This window comes from Lytechinus variegatus, chromosome 9, assembly GCF_018143015.1.
Source record: "Lytechinus variegatus isolate NC3 chromosome 9, Lvar_3.0, whole genome shotgun sequence".
Lineage (NCBI taxonomy): Eukaryota > Metazoa > Echinodermata > Echinoidea > Temnopleuroida > Toxopneustidae > Lytechinus > Lytechinus variegatus.
The window spans coordinates 17,175,921-17,197,953 of NC_054748.1; the positions used below are offsets into that span (position 1 = coordinate 17,175,921).

Here is a 22,033-nt window from a genome sequence, read left to right on the forward strand (position 1 = left end):
TAATGGTACATTTTATAATTTTTGGCTGAAAACACTATTTGCATTGGATTTGTACACAAATTCACAATTTTGGGTCTGCATGCACTTACAAAATGTTGCGTAATTTTCAGAACCGCGTACCCGGGGGTCACAATTTTGGTCTCAAAAGTTGCGCGAGACTTGAAAATAAAAAGTCATAGAGTGTCGCGGTCAAACAATTTCGAGCGGCCGATCTATCGCGAAAAATGTCGAGGGGGGCTGAATCAGCCCCCCCCCCAGTCTTTTTAGGGTTAAGGTGTGCAGTGGCATTAAAGAAATTCAGAATGAAGAAATTGTACAGAAAAGAACAGGACAAAATCTTCTTTAAAAACATTTGTACAAGCAGAATGTATTTATCGTTATTTCTGACATTATTGACATGCTCACAATTGTGTAAAATGATTATTTCTCACATTGATAGATTTTACTAAGTTCTAGAACATTACAAATATAAATAATTAACCTTTTTTAAAGCCCCTCCCCTCCTATTTCTCCTGACAATGAGATTTCGTTAACACACCAAAGAATTGTGCAAAAAACATTACATTTGTAGATAATCCAACTCCATTTCAAATCCCTCTTTGTCCGCATTTTTATTTAAAAAAGTAGAAGATAAGTCACACGCAGTTTCCTTTGCATATAAATTATAGACTAATTTGGTCTTTCTTAAATTAAAAAAAAAAAAAATTACGTGTACTTGTGTTTTATAACAAAATTTCTTTTAACATTTACAAAACCTTGATCAGTATACTAAAAGAATAAAACAAAAGTAAAAAAAAATGTATTTCAACAGGAATCTGGAAAGTGCATTTTTATCATAATAATAAATAATCCTGCTATTTCATCATATTAACAACAAAGGATGGAAGGGAAACTGCTTCAAAGGTATATGCTCCTGGGATTCAGGAGAGGGCTGTTGGACGGTTTCGCTGTGTGCTGTACTCGCCGCAATTACAAAGATCAATGCAACGTGATGCAGCTGTCAATCTTCAGTCAGTTGCGCAGCACATGTACACATTCATAGTACACACACCCTGCGCTGATTTTGGCTACATCGGTGCTGGACCAAAAATTTGCTGATGTCACTTCCTACAGCAGCAGAAGTTGGAGCCAAGATCTTCGAACAGCAGCTGAAGCATAAACTAAGAATCCTCAGAGTTTGGACATTCAGAACATGGTATCTGCATCAGCATCATATCAAGTCGGCGTCAATGGGCAGCTGGCACCGCGTGCAGGGCGTAGTATGTCCAACAGCGCCCTCTTAATTCCCAGGAACATAGACATTTAAAAGATGCTGCACAGCTACGACATCTAAGAGATATTTACTGTGGTGCCTAAACCAAACTAACGTCAACAACAAATTATCGGGGTGTTGCAAGAAATTAGCGATCAATTGCTAGTCTACCTTGGGTCCAAAATCAACCATACGTCTCGCCATTAAATGCAACTTTGCCCTTGATTTACTGCCCTGCTTTTTTACAACAAGGGGTATAAATCTGTGTGCTATAATCAAAACTGATCAATCTATTATAAAATTGCAACAGAAATTTGCAATTGATGATAACAAACCTTGCAACACCCCCTAAGTAATATAAAAGTGACATAATATAAAAGGAGTCTTTACAACCTCGGCAGTACAAGTAAATTTGGCCAACTTAAAATCATTTTAACCAAAGAAAGCAATGTTAAACAAGGAGTAATTTTATTCTGATGTAATTGTGTGCTCAATTAGACATTGGATGTTCCTGACATAGAGTAGACCCATGTGTTTAAAGGATAATTTTTAGACATATACCTTCTTCAAAATGAAAATTTACATTCTGCTTAATCCTAAAAATATCCTCTAACATTTCCTTTGCAAACTGAATGCATTCGACTTACATGAAAAGAAGAGTGCATGTGACCTTTCACCAACACGGCGAGGGTTTTGTTGATAATGATGTCTGAATTATTGAAATTATCAAGTTACGATGCCCAAACCTCTCCTCTTCAACCTTTCTTCCCAACAGATTGGTTCTCTATGACCGAACATGCTTTTTAAAAAAGCAACAAAACAGTCTTTTTCAGTCATATCATTAGTTGGGATAATCCTCAAAAGTATTCATTCAAGGCAGGGTACACTCTACGCAAGATTCTAAATACACCGTAATTCTTTCAAAGGTCATAGATGACAGAGCGATCCATCCAGAGAACATTTTGCTGGTGATCATGGAGCAAAAACCAAGAGTGTGAAGATTTGTCTATCACCTATCGCGTCATGAACCAACTTGAAACCACGGATGAGTATCATCACAAATGGCCGCTCTTTCACGATATTACTAAATCAGTCACTAATGATGAATTCATTCTTGGCCAGTAAACCGGCAATATTTCAATAAAACACATAATTGTAGCTCACTATAATAGATGAGACAGGTCATTCAGCACAATTAAAAAAGACAGTCGGTGTTCACAGCTATTGAAAGAGAATTTGATTAGCCGACCTTGAATTCGTCACAGAAATTTTGTATAATACCAGGGAGGTGTTTCATAAAAAGTTAAGTGCGACTGAAACTCATACTTGATTAATAATTGCATGGGTTATATAACGCATCATCGCATTGGTCAAATCAATCTCGGACAACATGCACCACTGTTTATTCACCAACAAGGTTAGGCATTAAATATCATGTGCGGGTTGACGTCTAAGCTATGACACTGATGGAGTGTTGCAAGAAACTTTTGTTAAATTGGTTGGGTGTTGCAATAGATTGGAGTCAACTAAAAATAAGCGTTAAATCAAAGTCAGGTGTGTGCTCAAGGCCGGCCTTGAGGTTAGATTTGCCGGCCTTGGCCTTTGGGCCGAGTCATGTGCATACAGTCAACGGGCGTTTCATCCATCGACCTCGTGACTCGGAAGTACCGGCCTTCACGTCATCCCTGATCAAAGTACCAATGCTTATTTGGGGGGTATTGCGCATGATAGGGGATTGAACGCAAGTTTCATGCAAACCCGCAGAAGTCGCACTCATCGATTTGTGAAACGCCCCCCTCAGGTATGACAGAGGTGGAATAACTACAGACTAGAGTGAAGTATTCTGTCTATTTACAGCTAGCATACAATGATGATGGGTTATCTAGTAGTATCGACCCCTCCCTCTTCCTCTGTTGCGACCGCGACCGTAGCCTCCTCGCTGGTTCTGGTACCTCTGATTACCTCCTAGCAAACAAAAGATATAAAATAGTAATGGTAAGACGATCTTGCATGAAATATGAATGATGCAGGACTACAATAGAACAAAATCACTTCACATGGGCCGTTTGATAAAGAAAAGGGGTATTATGGCTCCTAAAACGGGCCAGTGATAACAGAAAAAGAGGTGGATTTTGTAAGGCAAAATTGTAAATTTTAACGAAAAGGGTGTTACTGACTAAAGGTAAATCATGACTCTATTTTATTGAGTAGTGAATTGGTGTGTTATCATTTAAGTGGGCCTATATTACAAGACTACACTGCTCAGAGAATAGGGTCCATGGTTGCATTATGGGTAATGAACATGGGGGGTTGTTTAAAAAAACTTTTAAGTATGACTTAGAGTCGCACTCAAATGTCTAGTTGCTCGCTGTATAAAAAGCATGGCAGTATTGGTCAGATCATGACAAGAGGACGCGCACTACTGCGTATTGATCAATAAGATTGCGCGTTGTATATCGTGTACGCGTCAGCATTCAAGTGCGACCTAAGTCATACTTAAACCATTGTGAAACACCCCTTGGTCAGACACGAGTAGCTGAGGTGGGGCTCTCAAGGCTGCTGGCTCATAAGCCCTTTAAAAGGAACATTTCCGAAGTATAAGACAGATGCTAAACTCACCATAATTATCTCCATAGTTGGTGTAAGCCCTTTAAATAGAACAATTCTGAAGTATAGGAAAGATGCTAAACTTACCATAATTATCTCCATAGTTGGTGTAAGCCCTTTAAATAGAACAATTCTGAAGTACAGGTAAGATGCTAAACTTACCATACTTATCTCCATAGTTGGTGTAAGCCCTTTAAATAGAACAATTCTGAAGTATAGGAAAGATGCTAAACTTACCATAATTATCTCCATAGTTGGCATCCCCGCCTCCGGGCGCCGAGCCTGCCTTCTGACTGTACTTGCCGCTGGGGGGTGCGTACATACCCCTGTTACCCCTCCTCTGCCCACCTCCACCACCGCCTCCTCTATTCTGCTGTTTCTTCTTGGCAGGTGTAGATCCCTCAGGGAATGTGATGGGAGTGATGTTACTCCTCTTTTGTCTGATGTAAATTGAAAGGAAAATGGAAGTATGATTAAGACTAAAGGAATGTAATTACAAACATATACCAAGTCAAATCATCTCTAGTGGGGTTCACACGAGGGCCCTCAACTTGGAAGTTATCTAAACCTCAAAGTTAAAGTAACAATGACAGCTATAACTTTTAAGTTTATGTCCGTATAGGCAGTGTCGTAGTTTAAAACTACAAGATGACTGTAAGTTTTGGAACCAGTGGCATTACGAAATGTCTGCTGGACATAAATCTTGTTCTACCCTAAGGTTACTCACATCTGAACGGTGTCAAATTTCCCATGAAAACACATGACAATCGGTCTTTAACTCGACTATTGAATTCTGCATGGATCCCATATCATGGATCACAATGCTCCACAGTGTACCGGTACCAACCGGTACGTTGTGGAGCATTGTGGCCCAGCGGATTAGTCTGATTTTTGAAACAGAGGGTCGTGGGTTCGAATCCCAGCCTTGGCATCATTTCCTTCAGCAAGAAATTTATCCGTATCATGCTGCACTCAACCCAGGTGAGGGGAATGGGTACCCGGCAGGATTAATTCCTTGATTGCACTGAGCACTGAAAGATGAATGCAAGGAATGCTCCCCAGGGAGTGGAAATTGTGCACTTTTCGTGCTTGATTGAAATGAATCCAATGTCCGGGGTAATAATATGCTGTAACGCGCTTTGAGCCATTCTGGGAAAAGCGCTTTATAAAAATTGGCTATTATTATTATTATCATTATCAAATGCAGCTCGAGCAAGGCCGGGGTAATTATAATAATAAACACTGCACCTCCGAATAGATTATTTCTAGAGAGATTGCGCTAAAATGCCTATTATTATCATTACCAGGAAGCTTTTGGTTAAACCGAAAAAAGACAAATTCTTGATGATGATCTGTCAATACATACCCTGGTTGTTCTTTCGGTGATGGTGGTTGCTTAGTAACCGGTCTCCATGACAAAATGACAGAACTCTTATAAGACGGGGGATTGTGGAACAGATCCTGAATCAAAACAAAGAAAGAGACGGGACTTACTTCAAAAACATTCAATTAAAAACATAGGTTAACATTACAAAGGTCAAACTTAAAAAAAATCCAGAACTCTGATGTGTATTGTATGTAATATCGTTATTATGGGGGGAAAAACAGGAAGAATAAATTGTGCAGACATTTTTTTTTACAAGAATTGTGACTGAAATACCATTCTTAATTCATCCCATGGGGAAATTGAAAGTATAGCATATTGTGAATATGGCATAAAATTTGGCAGGGTTTCCGGTCCCTTTATTTTTTTTACTTTCGTGAAGTAAAACGATACCTAATGTGAATCTGAACATACCTTTGTTAGTAGATCAATATTTGATGTAATTCTGAGAGCTACCACTTTGAGTTTGTTTTCATCTGTTTTCAGCTGATCGCCAACCTTCCCCTCCAACGCTAAACGAAGCTGTCTCTTGTACAACTGAACACCTCGAGCAAAGTACTGCAACCTATTAGGATAAGACAAATATATTGCATTACGGTCAACTTCAAAAAAGTTTGAAACTGTTTTTCACAAACCTTTAACCCAAAACAAAATTGCCAAGTCCCAGCAGAATTTTCCCTCCCCGAGGCTGTATGATCTCCCAAAACAGCGCAAACTTGTCAGAGTTAACATTCATCTAAACAAATTTTTTTCACAGCATGAATAAAGCAGAGTCTTTTATTAGACACTTATTTGATCCTTTAGGCATGACAAAAGCATCAGGTGCCATTACAACTAGATGATGAAAGAAACAGATGAAAGAAACATAGCAATGTAAACACAAGCCTTTAGAGAAGGCTTTGTGTGTTTTATGACGTTTATCAAACGCATAATGCCTGAAAAAAAGACTAATTGCGAAAGGTCAGGCGAATGTGTACTCAGCCTCAGAGCCTTTAGGAACCGGACTTTGATTCCTTACGCTATTTGTTTCCAACTTGCGCGATTGCTACCTAAGAGGTAGCGGCCCAACAGTCTGTGAGCATATCGTTCGCACCATTGAACTCCTGACCAGTCATCAGCATCGATGGCGCGGATCAGCACATCGCCATGCTCATACATGTACATGATTCATACCTTTACGTCTCTGCTCGAATCTAAAAGGATTGGCTGGATTGCGTGTTCATCCGGGTCTTCCCAACTCTCTTCGCCAAATGCTCGTCTCATCTCATCTCAGTCACTTACTAACAAGAAAAATAGCCAAGACAAGAGGCCTTGAGAATAGACTTTGTAAACACTTACCTGAGCCTAAAATCCTTTAGCCTTTCAGCGACAGCTTCTTCCTCGCTGGTGAGGTATTCAGGGTGCTTTCTGGCTAGCTGGTGGAATGTGTACATCAAACATTCAACGTACGAGAACTGGAGCTGGGGATCTTCACTGGCAGGTGTGTTCTCACTGTCTTCATTTTCAGCTGGTGGTGGTAATGGCATGTACTCCTGTATATAAATATGAAAATATGATCATTAAAGATAGGAAGTGGAAAGAGTGCATGACTAGCTGGTGTTTTCTCACTTTCTTCACTCTCAGTGGGAGGGCATCATTGCATGTACTTCTGTAAATATATAATGGAATTTTCATTTTCAATGAAGTATTTAGCATGGAGAATATAACAATTTACAATGGAATATGGAGCATCTGGGTAACTCCAAAAAGACATGTCATTGTTCAAAAAAGAGAGTTGGACGTTCCGGAAATTTCTTGAGTTGCAGGGCAGTCCCGAAACAGATGCGAAATACTTTCACCAGAGGAAGAACTTACCACTAATGTGCTGAAGAGGTTTGCTATGTGAGGTTCGTCTGGTAGATCACCGCAGTTGGACGCCATCTCGGCGAGCAGTTTCAACATTTCTAGTTTGGCGCCGTCGGAATCCGAGTCTTTCTCCTTGTCTTTCTTCTCTTCCTCCGTTGCCCCGTTCTCATCGGGCGATGAAGCAAGGGAGCTTAGGTTGGGTAGGACACGTTCACATATGTACGACACAAATGCAGTTGATTGAACGTTTTTCTGTGACAAAACATCAGAAGTTGAAGATATGAACAGATGTACTAATGCTCAAAAGTTAGTGCACCCTACACGAAAATGAACACATTAAAATGTTTGAGTTCTGTAATTAAATATGTAATTGTTAAGTCAGGTGATAAAATATTACATTCAATAAAGTTTCTCTGGACTCGCCAACTTTGTAGTGTTGCTGTGGTGGGGTTCACTAATTTTGAGCACAACTCTACATTCAAACTTGACGATATAGACACATAGATGGAAGGAAACTATCGAGTTCCATGCATAAACTGAGATGCTACTTTACAAGTTTGGCTCGTACTTTCTGTTGCATTTTCCTGCAAGTATTTCAAGTTGATGAATGAATAGAAAGGGGGATATTCAACAAGAATTCGAAGAAAGGAAGGGAGCTTGTCAAGACAATTATGTAGCCTAACAGCCAGAGACAAAAAGAGAGCAGCAATTGCAGGGGGGGAGGGGTCTTAGGAGAAGTGGAAGAAGGGGTAAGTTTGAATTGAGGAATAGAAGGGGTAAACATGGTAAAGTAAACATCCAATTTTGAAAATAAAATTAGTAGAATAGAAAAATTACTAAAATTCGAAGGAAGTCTGATGCGCATTATCAATTCGCCAAGACCCTGTATTGCAATTAAATTTGCAAATCAAAACTGCGAATTACAGTGCGATCCGTTTTTCTCATCATCACCATCAAGCTCTTTATAAAAAAATGAAGGTACTGCTCATTTTTATTCCAGCTCCATATCGACCCTAACAAATGAACTATAACACCTCAAATGAAGAAGTGTGGACATACATGTACAACCAATGATACCTTAAGGTATCCATGTATATTTCATTCTTCCTGAGGATTTTTTCCCCATCATCCTATTCTGTTACAGGGAGGAATACCTACGTGCGAGGAAAAGACTTACCGAAAAGAATGGCATGGCTTGGCGAATGCACTGTATCAACCTATCAACGCAGTCAGAGTCTGTGTGCTGTGAAGAAACATTGGAAAATATACAGTATCGATAATTATTAATGTAGACCGTATTGACTACTGCTGAGGTGAATGGGAACGAAATGGGATCAAAATAAAGTCATCTCAGAGACAGATGGAATCACATTATGTGAACGAATGATGTATTAAATGTAATCGGTGTTATAGCTACAGTGGACGGCAGCAGTCGGACCAACTGGCACAGTTCGACCATCACTCATCATGAAAAACACTGCTTCCGTCCTCCACTAATTTCAAATGAAAAGCGTTTCAAAACTAACTCCTTGGAAAGAGGAATTGCAGTTGTACTTAAGTTTTCAGATATGATTATTTATGTCTGAGGCCAACCTTTAACGTCATCATCCGAAAGACATGACCAGGGCTCGAACCTCAATTTGCGTCAATTTGTAACTTCCCCACATAGCTTGGGATTACAGGCGCACGCCACAACTTGCGTTCATTTCCATCTTTAATCTTGTTTAATTTGCATAATTTACATTAAATATTCTTAAATTTGATAGATATTATTTATTATCAAAGATTTGCTCATGTCAGATTGTTGTTACATGTTCCTTCATATTTTGTTTTAAACTGCTAAATCAGCATGAAAAAACTTGTTACGCCATAAAATAGCGACCACCACTAAAATGGTTCTAGCTAAGAACCCTGAATGTAGTCAGTTTGTTTAATTCAGCAAAAGTAAAAACAATGATACAATTATGAATTTGGCTACATGTATAGATAATTTAACCCAATTCCTTCTGGAACCAGTACCATCCTGTACAAAGTCTATGAGAATGATTGAAATCAGGAATCAACAGGTTAACTGCATTCCAACATGTACAAACCTGGAAATCGGATGTGAGATCTGCCTGCTCTGTAACTAGATCAAGTAATTGCTTCCTTCCTAATAACGTCTGCATGCTGGTTAATCCAGTCAAAAGCTTCATGAATATAACAAACTCTTCCCCGGTCACATCAGCAAGTACCTAGCAAACAAGGAAAAAATGATTGAGAATAATAAGATTATGATGGGGAATACTGGGAAGAAAAAGGTGATGAAGGTGATCATTATTATTATTGTCATCATTATCATCCCCAATACCACTTTCACCAGCATCCTCATCATCACTATTACCACAATTGTCATCATCATCATCATTGTCACCACCACCACCATCACCATTATCATATTATACCCCAATCATCACCATCATCACCACCATCATCATCATCATCATCACCATCACCATCATCATCATCATCACCCTTGCCATTAATACCACCTTCATCACCACCTCCACTACCATCATCATTACCGGAAACCCTCATTATCAAAATCATAAAGACAAAGTTCACCTCTTTTGATTTCTCCACCAGAAACTCCTCAACATCTTTAGGTATGCGGTCTGGAGGCAACGTCTGAATCTTGTTGCTGAGGAACTTAATAGCTCGATCTCTAACCTTGTCTTCTCCCGATAAAATCTGATTAAAGATTCCACCAAGAGTACCTGCAAAAAAATCAGATCATTTCAAATCACTTATTTATAATTCATTGAATACTGCTTTAAAATATAGGCTAAGAAAAGCAAGGGTGATACTGGAGTGCCCTGAGATTCACCTTTAAATGCACTGATCCTTTTAAGGAATTAACTTGTAGAAGACAATATATAAATACCTAAATCTGGAGATGTTTAAAAAAATTTAAACCGTTGTTCAAACAAATTTGGTCACTACTACCATGTTTTTGGCTTTAAAGATAAATTCCAGTTTTGGTAACGATCTCAAACTGACTTTTTACAGAATCTAATAAGATGACCACCCAAGTGTCTGTTTGTATGAATAAAAAATATGTGCCAAAAGATTCTGGAAGAAATTGTGTAATTGCTGAGAAATAAGCAAAATAAGCGTGGATTCGGTCACTTCCGTCGGGTCTTTATTCTAGCAATATTAACCCTATCTAGGCCGGGGGGGGGGGCCTCGGAGGCCCCCCCCTCAACGAATCGCGCGATATTTTCGCCGTGCGAAATTTTTTGACCGCGCCGCTCGCTGACTTTTTACTTTCAAGTCTTGCGCAACTTTTGAGACCAATTTTGCATCACCCGGGTACGTGGTTCCGAAATTACGCAACATTATGTAAGTGCATGTCAGACCGAAAATTGCTCAAAAACGTGATTTCGTGTACAAAGTCAATGCAAATTGTGTTTTCAACCAAAATTCATAAATGTATGATTATTTATTGTTTTTCTAGTCTAAATGTATTCATTTTATGCTTTTTATGATCACAGAAGAGTCCCCAACAAATTTCATTGAAAAAACAATGAAAAACAAAAGGTCCAAAAAACAATGAAATACATAAGAAATTGCAAAAAGCAATATAATACATAAGAAAATGATTCGATATCACAATTTTTTTCATGTACGCTTGCTAAGGACACCACAAAGAGTTTCTATACCAAAAATTAGTACATTTAGAGCTTTATTTAGGGAGTTAGAGGGAAAAGTATGATTTCGCATACTAATTACGCATAAATTAGCATAATCACTTAATAGCGATTCGCATGAAATAAATTACTATACAATCTTGTAGATTATGCCCCAGGCAACCCGCGTGCCAATTTTCGGCGCGATCACGCGGTCGACGGCCGAGATCTTTGGGGGGGGCCTGGGAGGCCCCCCCCCGGCCATAGGAACTCCCAAAATACCCCGGCCTAGATAGGGTTAATACACTGTCCCACGTGTGCCTATCTGTGTTGGTGATCTTCAGTGTGAACATTTTTCAGCATAGATTTCAAGATTTCACAAAGTTCAGTTTATGTAACTGTACCAGATCTAGATCCTTGATAATATTCTGACAATTAAGCCTGGTTTTACAGACTTTCTCATGAAATCAGTGTTTACTGCAACTACTGGCATTTCTCTTTAATATGGGAATAATAAGTCTTTGATTTGCATGTTAAAGTAAAAATTGAGTTAACACCACATTTTAATGTGGGATAAACTTTCGGATTCACACTGCAAATTTCTAGGGAAGTAGTTTAGTCTGGGGTTAATTGAGAAGTGAAAAAACAATCATTAAGCCACCTGCAAACTACATAAAAGGTAGTTGTACATTATCACATTATTATAATCATTTAAGAACCTGTATTGAATTATATATTGTACATAAAAGTACAATGTCATAAAATATCACCTATCTAGACATTCAGCTGTGCAAGCTACGTAGTACCACCTGTATAGGTACAGTAGTATTCTACATGAAAGCACAATATCATAAAGTAGCACCTGTATCAGAGGAGATATTACCTTTAGGATCTATATTGTATAGAGCCATAAGAGCCGACCTGACAATGTTTAATTCAGGAAGATCATCTGATTGAAGAAGCTGCGTTAAAACGTCTGCAATCCTTAGTAGATGATCAGCCGAATCTCTGCATAGGTTGGGTAGTTCTTTGATGGCTTGACGGCGGATCTGAAAAGGGAAAGACAGGGTAGGAAATAATTGTTCATTACATGGGGGCTATCTTTTTCTTGACGTTGGGGCGATTGCATGATTTTGGGGGCTATTTATTTCATTTTAAAGGACAAGTCCACCCCAACAAAAACTTGATTTGAATAAAAAGAGAAAAATTCAACAAGCATATCACTGAAAATTTCATCAAAATCGGATGTAAAATAAGAAAGTTATGGCATTTTAAAGTTTCGCTTATTTTCAACAAAATAGTTATATGAACGAGCCAGTTACATCCAAATGAGAGAGTTGATGACATCACTCACTCACTATTTCTTTTGTATTTTATTATATGAAATATTTTTATTTTCTCGTCATTGTCATGTGAAATGAAGTTTCATTCCTCCCTGAACACGTGGAATTCCATTATGTTAACATTTTGTGCTTCAGGCAATGAGGTCCTAATCATCAAATTCGTAAAAATTGAAATATTGTATAATTCAAACAATAAAAAACAAAAGAAATAGTGAGTGAGTGACGTCATTGACTCTCTCATTTGGATGTAACTGGCTCGTTCATATAACTATTTTGTTGAAAATAAGCGAAACTTTGAAATGTCATAACTTTCTTATTTTACATCCGATTTTGATGAAATTTTCAGCATTGTGCTTGTCTGATTTTTCTCTATTGATTTAAATCAACATTTTTCTGAGGTGGACTTGACCTTTAAGGGCTTCTGTTATGGGCAAAGAGCAATCATGCAGTAGATTGTAAATGCAGATATCATTCTGCTGTAATCTTGAATATTGATTGTGACAGATTTTGGAGCACCCCAGAACATGCTTTTGGGAGAATTTTAGGGGCAAACTGGGCTCTCGCTCGTTGCCCTCATGTTATTCTTACGCTGGTCAAAGACGAAGAATAACGCATCAGCAAACTTCTAGCTATACCCATTTCAGTGGTGGTCGCTATAACAAAGATTTTCAGGTTGAGTTACAGTGGTCTTAAAGTCAAAAGTCAAATATAAGTGCGCGCCCGTCTAGGGAACCCAGATTGGCTGGCTCCTCCAAAAATGCGCCTTTAAATATCTTTGACAGATATATGGCAATATATATACAAATGCTCTGCATCATCATCATCAAAAGAGAAGGAAATCCATTGAAAATAAACAAATATAAGAATATTTAATGTAAATTATGCAAATAAAATTAAGTTAAAGGATACACACAAAGAAAATTCACGAAAGTGATGATTATAGACAAATTATATATGAATGGAAAGGTCTTGTCTTTTTATACACAAATATGTCACTAAAAAGTCTTACAGATGTTGTGGAAATGCAAGAAATGACATTAATAGAGACCCTTCTCAGCCCCCCAGCCGCCCCCAGGCAGACATTCACGCGATCGAAAACAGTCGAGAATAATGACGTCACATGATCGACTACACACTATCTCTCTGTGCATAATACACTGATACACCTTCCTGGTCTCTATTTTTCTTCGAATTTACCGTTTTCTTCATGTGTTGTGATATCCGATTTCGACATCTTCAGACTATAAGAGAACCAGAACTGTGTTACTTTGTCCATTTTTATTGAATTATGAACTGGAAAGACCGATTTTGTCCACTCGACAGTCTTCGTTGTGTTGCTCTGATTCCAAGCTGTAGTGTACGGTCCCATTCACTTGCTGCCGATGCAGGTTACGCTGTTTGATCCAGTCAAAAGTCAAGGTAAGCATGTTTGGAAACTGTAGTCTGTACTTGTTCTGACGATGCATTCAGGTCAGATGACAGATACAGATCTGATATAATTTTAGAATCATGCATTTTGGCATGACTACTATTAAAATTAAAAAGTCTTTATTTTAGAAATAATGTTTTTGCACAATTCCAGCAGATTTTTCTTCACAAAGACTTCAGTCAGATTTCTAAATAAACTGGTCAGGACTCAGGCGATTAAATTATTTAGGAGCACTGGCATGGACCATGGCTGAAAATATGCTGTTTCAGAGGAATGTTTGGCATTATCGTAGTTTTTGTCACCAGTCCATTCACTGCCGTTTATTTCGTCAACGGCGGTGATCCACTCCCATTGACTTTGTACACAACGAGCGCACAAACACCAAATTTCACGATAAGGCCGAATGTTTTCACGATAAGGCCAAATGTTTAAGTTTTTATTATACACAGGTCTAGTACCCAATGCGTTTATGCTCAGGAGGGCCCTGTATCGTATACATCCAGATACACAGAATTATATCACCATAATGCCGATGTCATGAAGCAAGACAAATTTTCAGCAGTGGTTACCCTGATCATGCTGATTCCTGGCCAAAACTAGAGTCTGGTGTTTCTACATATGAATGCGTAGTGCCTTCAACATAAAACAATGAAGATAAATGCACTCTTTGTAATGACACAGAGTACCGTACCTCAAGTGATTCACTACCGCTAAGTGGTAAGTAGAGTGGGGCCTACACAAACATCACTTGAGCGTTGAGGTAGAGCACCAGTGTTCTGAGTGGAATTTTTCAGGTGTCTAAACCTACTATTATTTGTTGTTGACCGGGAATTACATGCCACCGCACGTCGTCAATCATCAAGATAATGAAATTCATACTTTGATTTGATTATTTAAATTATTTCTTTATTTTTTCTCTCTTCTACACACAGATCTGCACACTTGCTGACTCTGGTGACTTCTGGTCTCTGCTCGCTACTTCAATCTGGGAGATTCCGTCATGTCTTCTTACTGATTTGGATATAGCCATTTTTTTTTTCACTCTTTCCAGGAGCTACGATGCAAGTTTTGGACTGATAATGATGCAACAGAAAATTTATCTTTATCGATCTTGGAAACGATTTTGAGCACAGTTTTGGAGAGAACTAAAAAAATTGACTTGGACAGGAATACAGCTTGTCGAAAATAAGAACACACAACTTAAAACGAAAAAAACAATTTTAATGTTATTAGGGCATTTTGCAAGAAATTTTCTAATCAATCACACGTCCCAAATCAAGGGTAAGTCCTTTGATTAAAGACAAACATGTACATGTAGTTGAACTGCTATTGCAACTCAACCTTATTACGCTTGAATTTGAATTTAAGACTTACGCTTGATTTGCAATGGAATATAAGTTTCTTGCAGTGCCCCATATTTGTGTTTTGTTATCAGATATCTAACGTGCTGATTTTTCTCGAAAGGTATAATATATTTGTCCTTTTAAACGGTATTTGAATATGGGTACGCCTTTTATTTGTTTTCCACAATATTTATTGCATGTACATGTATGAACAGAAGTGAAATATTTATTGTGAAGCACTGAATGTTGTGTGCTGTTGTGTGATGGTTCATCATTTTTTTTTGTTCTAAGACTGTAAGCCTGGTGGGTGTGAGGAAGTGGCCTGGATGAAAGAAAAGTGAACATGTGCCCAATTACAGATTTGCATATTTTAAGACAATTTTGTTTCTGGATAAATATTGCTATGCATTCCCTACATTAAGAGTAAAGGAGAAGTCCACACAATCAAAAATTCATTTGAATTTAAAGAAAAATAAGATATTGCAGGAAATTTCATAAAAACTTTGATTCAAATTAATATAATTACTACTCTAACATTGAGAAATTTAGCCTAATTTATAAAACGATGATATGCTCATCTGTGTCGATGTGCAAATTACACTAACCGTTATGTCACACGCACTAAGTTCTTTTGTATTTTGTTGTTTGATATATTTACATGACATGTAGATTTGATATTTAATTTTCTATTTATTTTCTGAAAAATTTTCAGAGGGATTTTAATTCCTCCAAATAACATTTAGAGTTACAGTTCCGTAAATGTAACCTATTGTGTTCGGATGAAGAAATTCCTATACTCAAATCTGCAAAGAATTAAAAAACAAAATGCCACAAAAAAATTAGAAACGAATGTGATGTGACAACACTAATTTACATATCAAGGGAAATTACTCTATTCAAATAATTTTTAGTTGATGTGGACTTGACTTTTAACTCATCCTGTACCCCTCCCATCCCAAATAAGAGTAGAATCTAATCAAGAACTTGAAAATCAAAAGCAGCAATTAAATAAGATTTGATAAATACAGGTCTGAATGGGATTTCACAAGAAAAAAAAGCTGGGTAGGGACGAGAAGGAATAAAAAAAAAAATAACCAAGTTAATCCGAGTTTTGAACCAGGGTCCTCGCACACGACAAAACGATGGCCAACACGTTTGGCCACAGACCACTCCCTACAGTGTGGTGTGCTTTTAAGATATATCAAACAAAGTCCGCTCGCCGCTGTGGGCTAATCATGTTTCGGCAATTCAACTGCAATTTCAATCATTTCGCGATGGATATTGCCATGTTATTTTGTGGTTCCTGACTTTGTTACGTAATGAAATTTCATAATTTTTTTTCAGTCGTGACGAAGAATGTCTATGCTTTATATTGATTATAATATCAATTTGTCGCAAGTGTGATTTCTAAGTGAAAATATGCTTTGTTTATTCAAATATATTTCTTGAAAAAAAAATCATTTTTTCTAAGCTAAATATCGGTTACCAAAATACGTTAAATGTGCGCTTTATTTCACTGTTCAGTAAATTCAAACTTTTATCTATATAACAAGACCAATCTTGTGAGGAATAAACAATTCTAAGAGCAAAAAAACGCTGATTGGAAAGATCGTCTTCAATGGGCTGCTGTCAGCTCAGCTGCTCACGCTCATTGTGTGACGTCACTCAGCTGGAGCTCGCAAGAGGACCGATGGAAGGCAGAAATATGGCATGAAAATAAATCATTTTTGAGAGCTGATTTCTGCAAACTCTAATGACTATTTTGAAAAGTGAAGTTATATATCTGATTAGTAATACTTCCCCTTTACAATGATGACCACAAAAAGGCATTATAAAATACTTTGGATTCTTCGAGTGTCTCCTTTAAAGATGGAAATGAATGCAAGAGCAATTCCTCTTTTCAAGGAGTTAGTTTCAAAACACGTTCCATAGTGACATTAGTGGTGGACGGAAGCAGTGTTTTTCATGATGAGTGGTGGTCAGATGTCTTCTGTGCTGGTTGGGCCCAACCACTGCCATCCACTGTAGCTACAACACTAGTATACCATTTTAAATCAATCTTTCCAGTACTTTTGACTCTTTATATTCCATATTATTGAATATTGCAATAGGATTGTTCAAACGTCAATCACAAGATGAAGTGAAGTTTCCCCCATCAATCTTTTTTCAACAGTTATTACATAAACATCAACTCCCTGTGAATTTCTTTTAAACAGGAAATCTTTACATTTTTAAATAATTTTTTTTTGCCTTTAAGTATCTACAATTAGTTTCTTTCCATCATGGTTCCTGTTGTAGAATATAAAGCGATCACTTATCCAGAACTGCCAACCTGAACAAGAAGATTTCAGTATTTTCAAGGCTGAAAATCAGTATTTTGGTGAGGAAATTAGTATTTTCGCAGGAATACCATAGAACAAAACATAAACTGAAACTTAAGAAATCAGTATTTTGCATGAAACCATCAGTATTCTTCTCTATTTTCAGTACTAAATACGGAAAATCAGTACTACTTGGCAGCTCTGATTATCTATAACTGATTTCAGGTGACTCTTCATCGGAGCTGAAGTACACTTTGCAATCTTTCCTCAGCTACATCCAGCGTGCCTCACAAGTGAGAGTTTGCCTAGATCATCAACAGTGATTATTTGCTTTATGCCAGGTGTGTCCACAATTGTTCTGCAACCCAGGGCCCCATCTTACCATCGATCCAATCAATCATGGACAGCCAGCAACGTCAACACCTAAAATGCATGTTTGCTCAGAATATTTCTAGATATGAAGTATATATTCAGAAAATCAACGATTTCTCGCAAAGTCGGTGTGACTCTCTGTTTGGAAATGAGATTGTGCAATTTTCTGTAGAAAAAAATATGGCATCTATTTCCATACAGTCGAGTTGATTGGATCCATCATAATTCTTTGTAAGATGGGGCCCAAAAGTTAACTCTACAGCTATCTTTACACCCACAAGCAATCTTTCCCATGTGTAATGTAAGACATTAGCGAGGTAGGAAACGATTCTTACTTTTTAGGGTTATTTTCCTTTTCAACATTGAGGCGATTGCAGGATTTTTTGGGGGGCTATTTCTTTCATTTCAAGGGCTAATTTTTTAGGGATAAAAGCAAATATTTTTCTTCTGCCATAGTTAGGATATTGATTTTCTAAATGATCTTGAATATTGTTTGGAACAGATCTTGGTGTGAATCTATATAGAATGGTCCCCCTTAGCATGCGTTTTAGGAGAATTTTAGGGGCGATTTTGGCTGTGGGCGAAATCATCCATCGCCCTAATATATTTCCTACGCTGGTCATCGGTAACTTACCATCGATACATCATCTTCACATAGATCTAGCTGGGCGTTTATTGCCTGCTCTGCCATAGAAGGGAAGTATTTGAAGAACTTTGGGATGAACTGACCGGCAAGTTGCTTCTGAGGCGAATCCCCTCCAACGGCACTAAGAATGGAGGCATATGACTTTTCATGCTGAAAGAGATGAAGATTAGTGATAACGATAAGATAATGGGAAAAAAGGGGGTTGCTCACTTTTACCTTTTGAGGTGCATAACTTTACTTTGTTTTTCTGAAAATCATTGATACATTCATGAATTAAACATTCTTTTAGATTTCCTTAATTAAAGTCACAATGCTGTGCTCTTAAAAGCATTAACATAAGAGCCTTTATAATCAATTTTTAAACATACATGTACATGCAGCAGCACCACATGGCACATTACTACATTTACTTATAGACCTACGTGAAAACGTGTTACATGTACTTTGCAAGCTTCACCATCTTCAATTTTTACTGCCTGACCAAGCATGCCAAAATTATTAGAAATCATTTGAAATGTTGAATGGTATCACGATGAGTAATCTGGTATTAACTCCACTCCAGTCTCTTTCTATTTCGCCAAGACAACATCACACATATCACGATAAGTCGATATGCATGCAAGGCTCGACATTAGCGGTGGCCCGGGGGCCACCAAAAATTCATCTTGGGCAACCATTATTGAAAAAATGTTAAGTTTTGGTGGCCCAAATTGGGCAACCAATAATTTTCAAAGTAGCGCAATTTTTCTCCTGATTTTGCATGCATTTATCAACTTTCTACAGTTCAACTTGCAAGCCAATTCGTCGTGCGCCTTTTTTGTTAATCTACACACAAAGAGTGCATAGTCATGACAGTATGTGGGCCTACCGCTAGCATACAGTAACTATTATTCAGCTGTCTGGCCGAGCTTTGCATGCATGACACTACTGCAGCCAGCTGTGCGCGAGCAGACTATTCAGACTCAGGGAGCTTTGATACGAAATTTTACTGCTAAGAAATCTTCCCCAGAACTTTGAAAATCTACGTGAAAGTTTCATTTTACACCTATGAAATGCCCTTCTACAGTCCATATTACTGAAACCTGATTATTTGCAAGCATTAAAAGGAAGAATTATGACCTCTCTTTTGACTCAAAAAGACCGATTTCCAAATGCATTAATACACATAAAACACATAGTTGAGTACATCACAGTCCCACGCGTGCATTTGTATGTTTGTTGATATTTGGTTTCTTTCGAAGCTGTGACTCTTCTAGCCAAAAATAGACAGCTTCTTTCTATTTTGTTAAATGACTTCTTAAACCACTCTTAAGGAAGTGAATACTTTGGGAAGGCATTTCATTGATATGAAATGTGAATTTTTCCATCATTTTGTCAAATACAGGGAAGGAATTTTCTTTTTTTTTCCAGATAACTTTTGCTGTTTTCTTATTTTTTCCTTTCATTTTTTTTTACAGTGATTAAACCATTTATACCCCTTCCCATCGAATATGCCTGATAAATATGTTTTCTACTGAATGTTTCTACTGTTTTTTCTTTCTTCATTTTTACATTTTCTTTTGTTTTATTTCATTTATTCATTTTACAATTTTTGTTTTCTTTTTTCAATATACTATTCTAAAAATTATTTTTGTTTATTTCCCCCTTTTATACATTGTTCTAATTCTGCAGCATATCTTTCTGTGATTTTCTCCTGCTATAATATGCTGGAAAAGAGAAAATAATCTGGATTTGGGGCCTGCATAATCTAGGTTTTACAATCAAAAAGGAAGAAAGGAAAAATCATTGTTTTGTAAATCTATCTGAGTTTGCTATATGCACTATTTATTTACTTTACCATTATGAGTGTGTGTCTATATGGAGATTAAAAGTCCACACAACCTGGGAACAATACAATTCTTTTATTCTCTTTCACTCATTTCATATTTACAATGATAGAAAAATTTATATTACCACAAAATAAGCAAAGTAAAATAACAGCAAGTACGATTTACATACAAGATATACAAAGAATAGTGGTAATGACTGCACAATATTTCAGAAGTTTGTTTTATTCATTTTAATTAATGTTTTTTTTTATATTTTTCGGGCCACCCAACTTTACTGCTGGGCCACCAAAAAAAAATTTGAAGGTTTTGGTGGCCCGAACGGGCCACCACCAAAAAAAGTTGATGTGGAGCCTTGTGGATCATCTTTGCGAAATACAAAGAAATCAAGATGGCAACGACCAAGTCCAAGGTAAACACGGTGGCAAGTTGTCCCCCTTTTTTTAAATAATATTTTTCTCGTTTTTCAATGAATTCTCGTTTAAAATTGAAATTGATAGTGTAGAAATGTCACAAATGAAGTTGTTTCCCAATATTTACAAGGAATGATTAACGCTAGCGGCTAGTGTAAGTAGTACAGGCCCTATAGAAAGAAAGATCTTTCAGAAGAAAGCCTAGTACTAGTCTAGTACTAGGCCTACTACTAGAAATCTCTGGCGAAAAGGTTTTTGCGGTAGATCTTCATGCCAATATAGGAATAAAAGGAAGTAATTCCTGCAATCCTGGCTCTGTTGACATGACAGTGAGTAAGCCGTAAACGGCGTTACTCGTAAGCATACATTTGTAAATGATTTTTACTCTTAGTTTAACTCCATCTGCAAGAATCTTCAATCCTGACTGAAGCAAGGAGGCAGATTTAACCCGAAGAAGAACGTTAGTGGGAGCCTCCACTCCTGGACAAGTCACCCGGGACGAAACTGCATTTGCGCCAGACTTTCAACTTCGTCTTCGTTCATAAGAGGGTGACCGGATACACCGTCAATATTTTGTTCTATTTATAATCTACGTGCACACAAATTCATAATTGCGTTAGGCCTAACGTGTAACAAAAACTACATCAGACTCTTTTGCACCCATCGAAAAGCTGTCAATCTGGCTCTCGTACTTACCTTCCCGGCATCTGTTCCAGCTTCAGCAAGGATCTCATAATCCTTGTAAAGTTGTTCAATAGTTACCATGATCGAACATATATTGGATCAAGGAATTAACTGAAGTTTAACTCAAATTCGGTCCCTAGAAAATTGTCCAAATAACACGTCTCGCGATTTAATATACGCTAGCGCAACGCGAGCTTTTCCAGCTTTAGCGCCATCTATCGTTAGTAGCATGATATGTTTTGTATACTCAACATTTTTTTTTATGAAGTATTAATTTTGAAGGGCTCATCCTTTTTCATCGAATTTGATTTCTTTTTTGTCTCAATGTATAGTCATTCAGTAGCTCTCTAGGATGATACCAAACAAAAGTTGAAATTCCCATTAAAAATGGCAAAGAAAACCACTAGTTTACAAATTATTAAAGGGGTTAGATCAACTCAATTTGGTTGCAAAAGGGTTATAGATCCACAAAGATTTTTCTTTGTAGAATCTAAAAAAAAATATGAAGACAGTTAGATTTCTTAAACCAATTTCTAGAACCAATTTTATGTGTACATGATAGTAGGGTAATATGAGATATTATATATATCCTTTTTAGTAGTAAGGTGTTTTCAATTTAGTGCTGTGTTAATGTTTTTCGATCAATTGCAATTATTTTCTTCTCTTCTCTCAGTCCTTTACTTTTAATAAACTTTACTTACATCTCTTTAGCAGTTGGCATGATCCATTCCGCATTTTATAAGTACAATAATATTATTCTAATCCGCCAACATGGATATACTTCCATTCAGTGGCGTAACAACGGTGGGGGTATGGGGGCACATGCCCCCCCCCCCCATCTTCTGGCCAAAAAAGGGGGAAGAGAAAAAGAGGGAGAAAGTGAAAGAAACGTAGTGAGAA

General features: G+C 37.4%; 1 protein-coding gene across 1 annotated transcript; it reads right to left on the reverse strand.

Moving 5' to 3' along the window:
- Positions 1 to 1,499: 1,499 nt before the first annotated feature.
- LOC121421095 (apoptosis inhibitor 5-like) lies at positions 1,500 to 21,317 on the reverse strand. The gene is made up of 12 exons (XM_041615710.1): positions 21,146 to 21,317; positions 18,199 to 18,360; positions 11,640 to 11,805; positions 9,693 to 9,844; positions 9,182 to 9,322; positions 8,266 to 8,331; positions 7,098 to 7,340; positions 6,582 to 6,775; positions 5,658 to 5,808; positions 5,226 to 5,320; positions 4,097 to 4,299; positions 1,500 to 3,217 (listed from the first exon to the last, which is right to left on the reverse strand). Exons 1-12 carry the CDS (start codon positions 21,212 to 21,214, stop codon positions 3,135 to 3,137), a joined length of 1,725 nt encoding a protein of 574 aa, XP_041471644.1. The 5' UTR covers positions 21,215 to 21,317; the 3' UTR covers positions 1,500 to 3,134.
- Positions 21,318 to 22,033: the final 716 nt, after the last annotated feature.

Bases quoted from the DNA above. Each gene is read 5' to 3' on its own strand.
- LOC121421095 (XM_041615710.1), bottom strand. From the start codon at position 21,214: ATGGTAACTATTGAACAACTTTACAAGGATTATGAGATCCTTGCTGAA. The intron at 5,809-6,581 runs GTAAGTGTTTAC...TTATCCTAATAG, and splicing joins CTAAAGGATTTTAGGCTCAG to GTTGCAGTACTTTGCTCGAG. The intron at 4,300-5,225 runs GTATGTATTGAC...AATTTACATCAG, and splicing joins TCACCGAAAGAACAACCAGG to ACAAAAGAGGAGTAACATCA.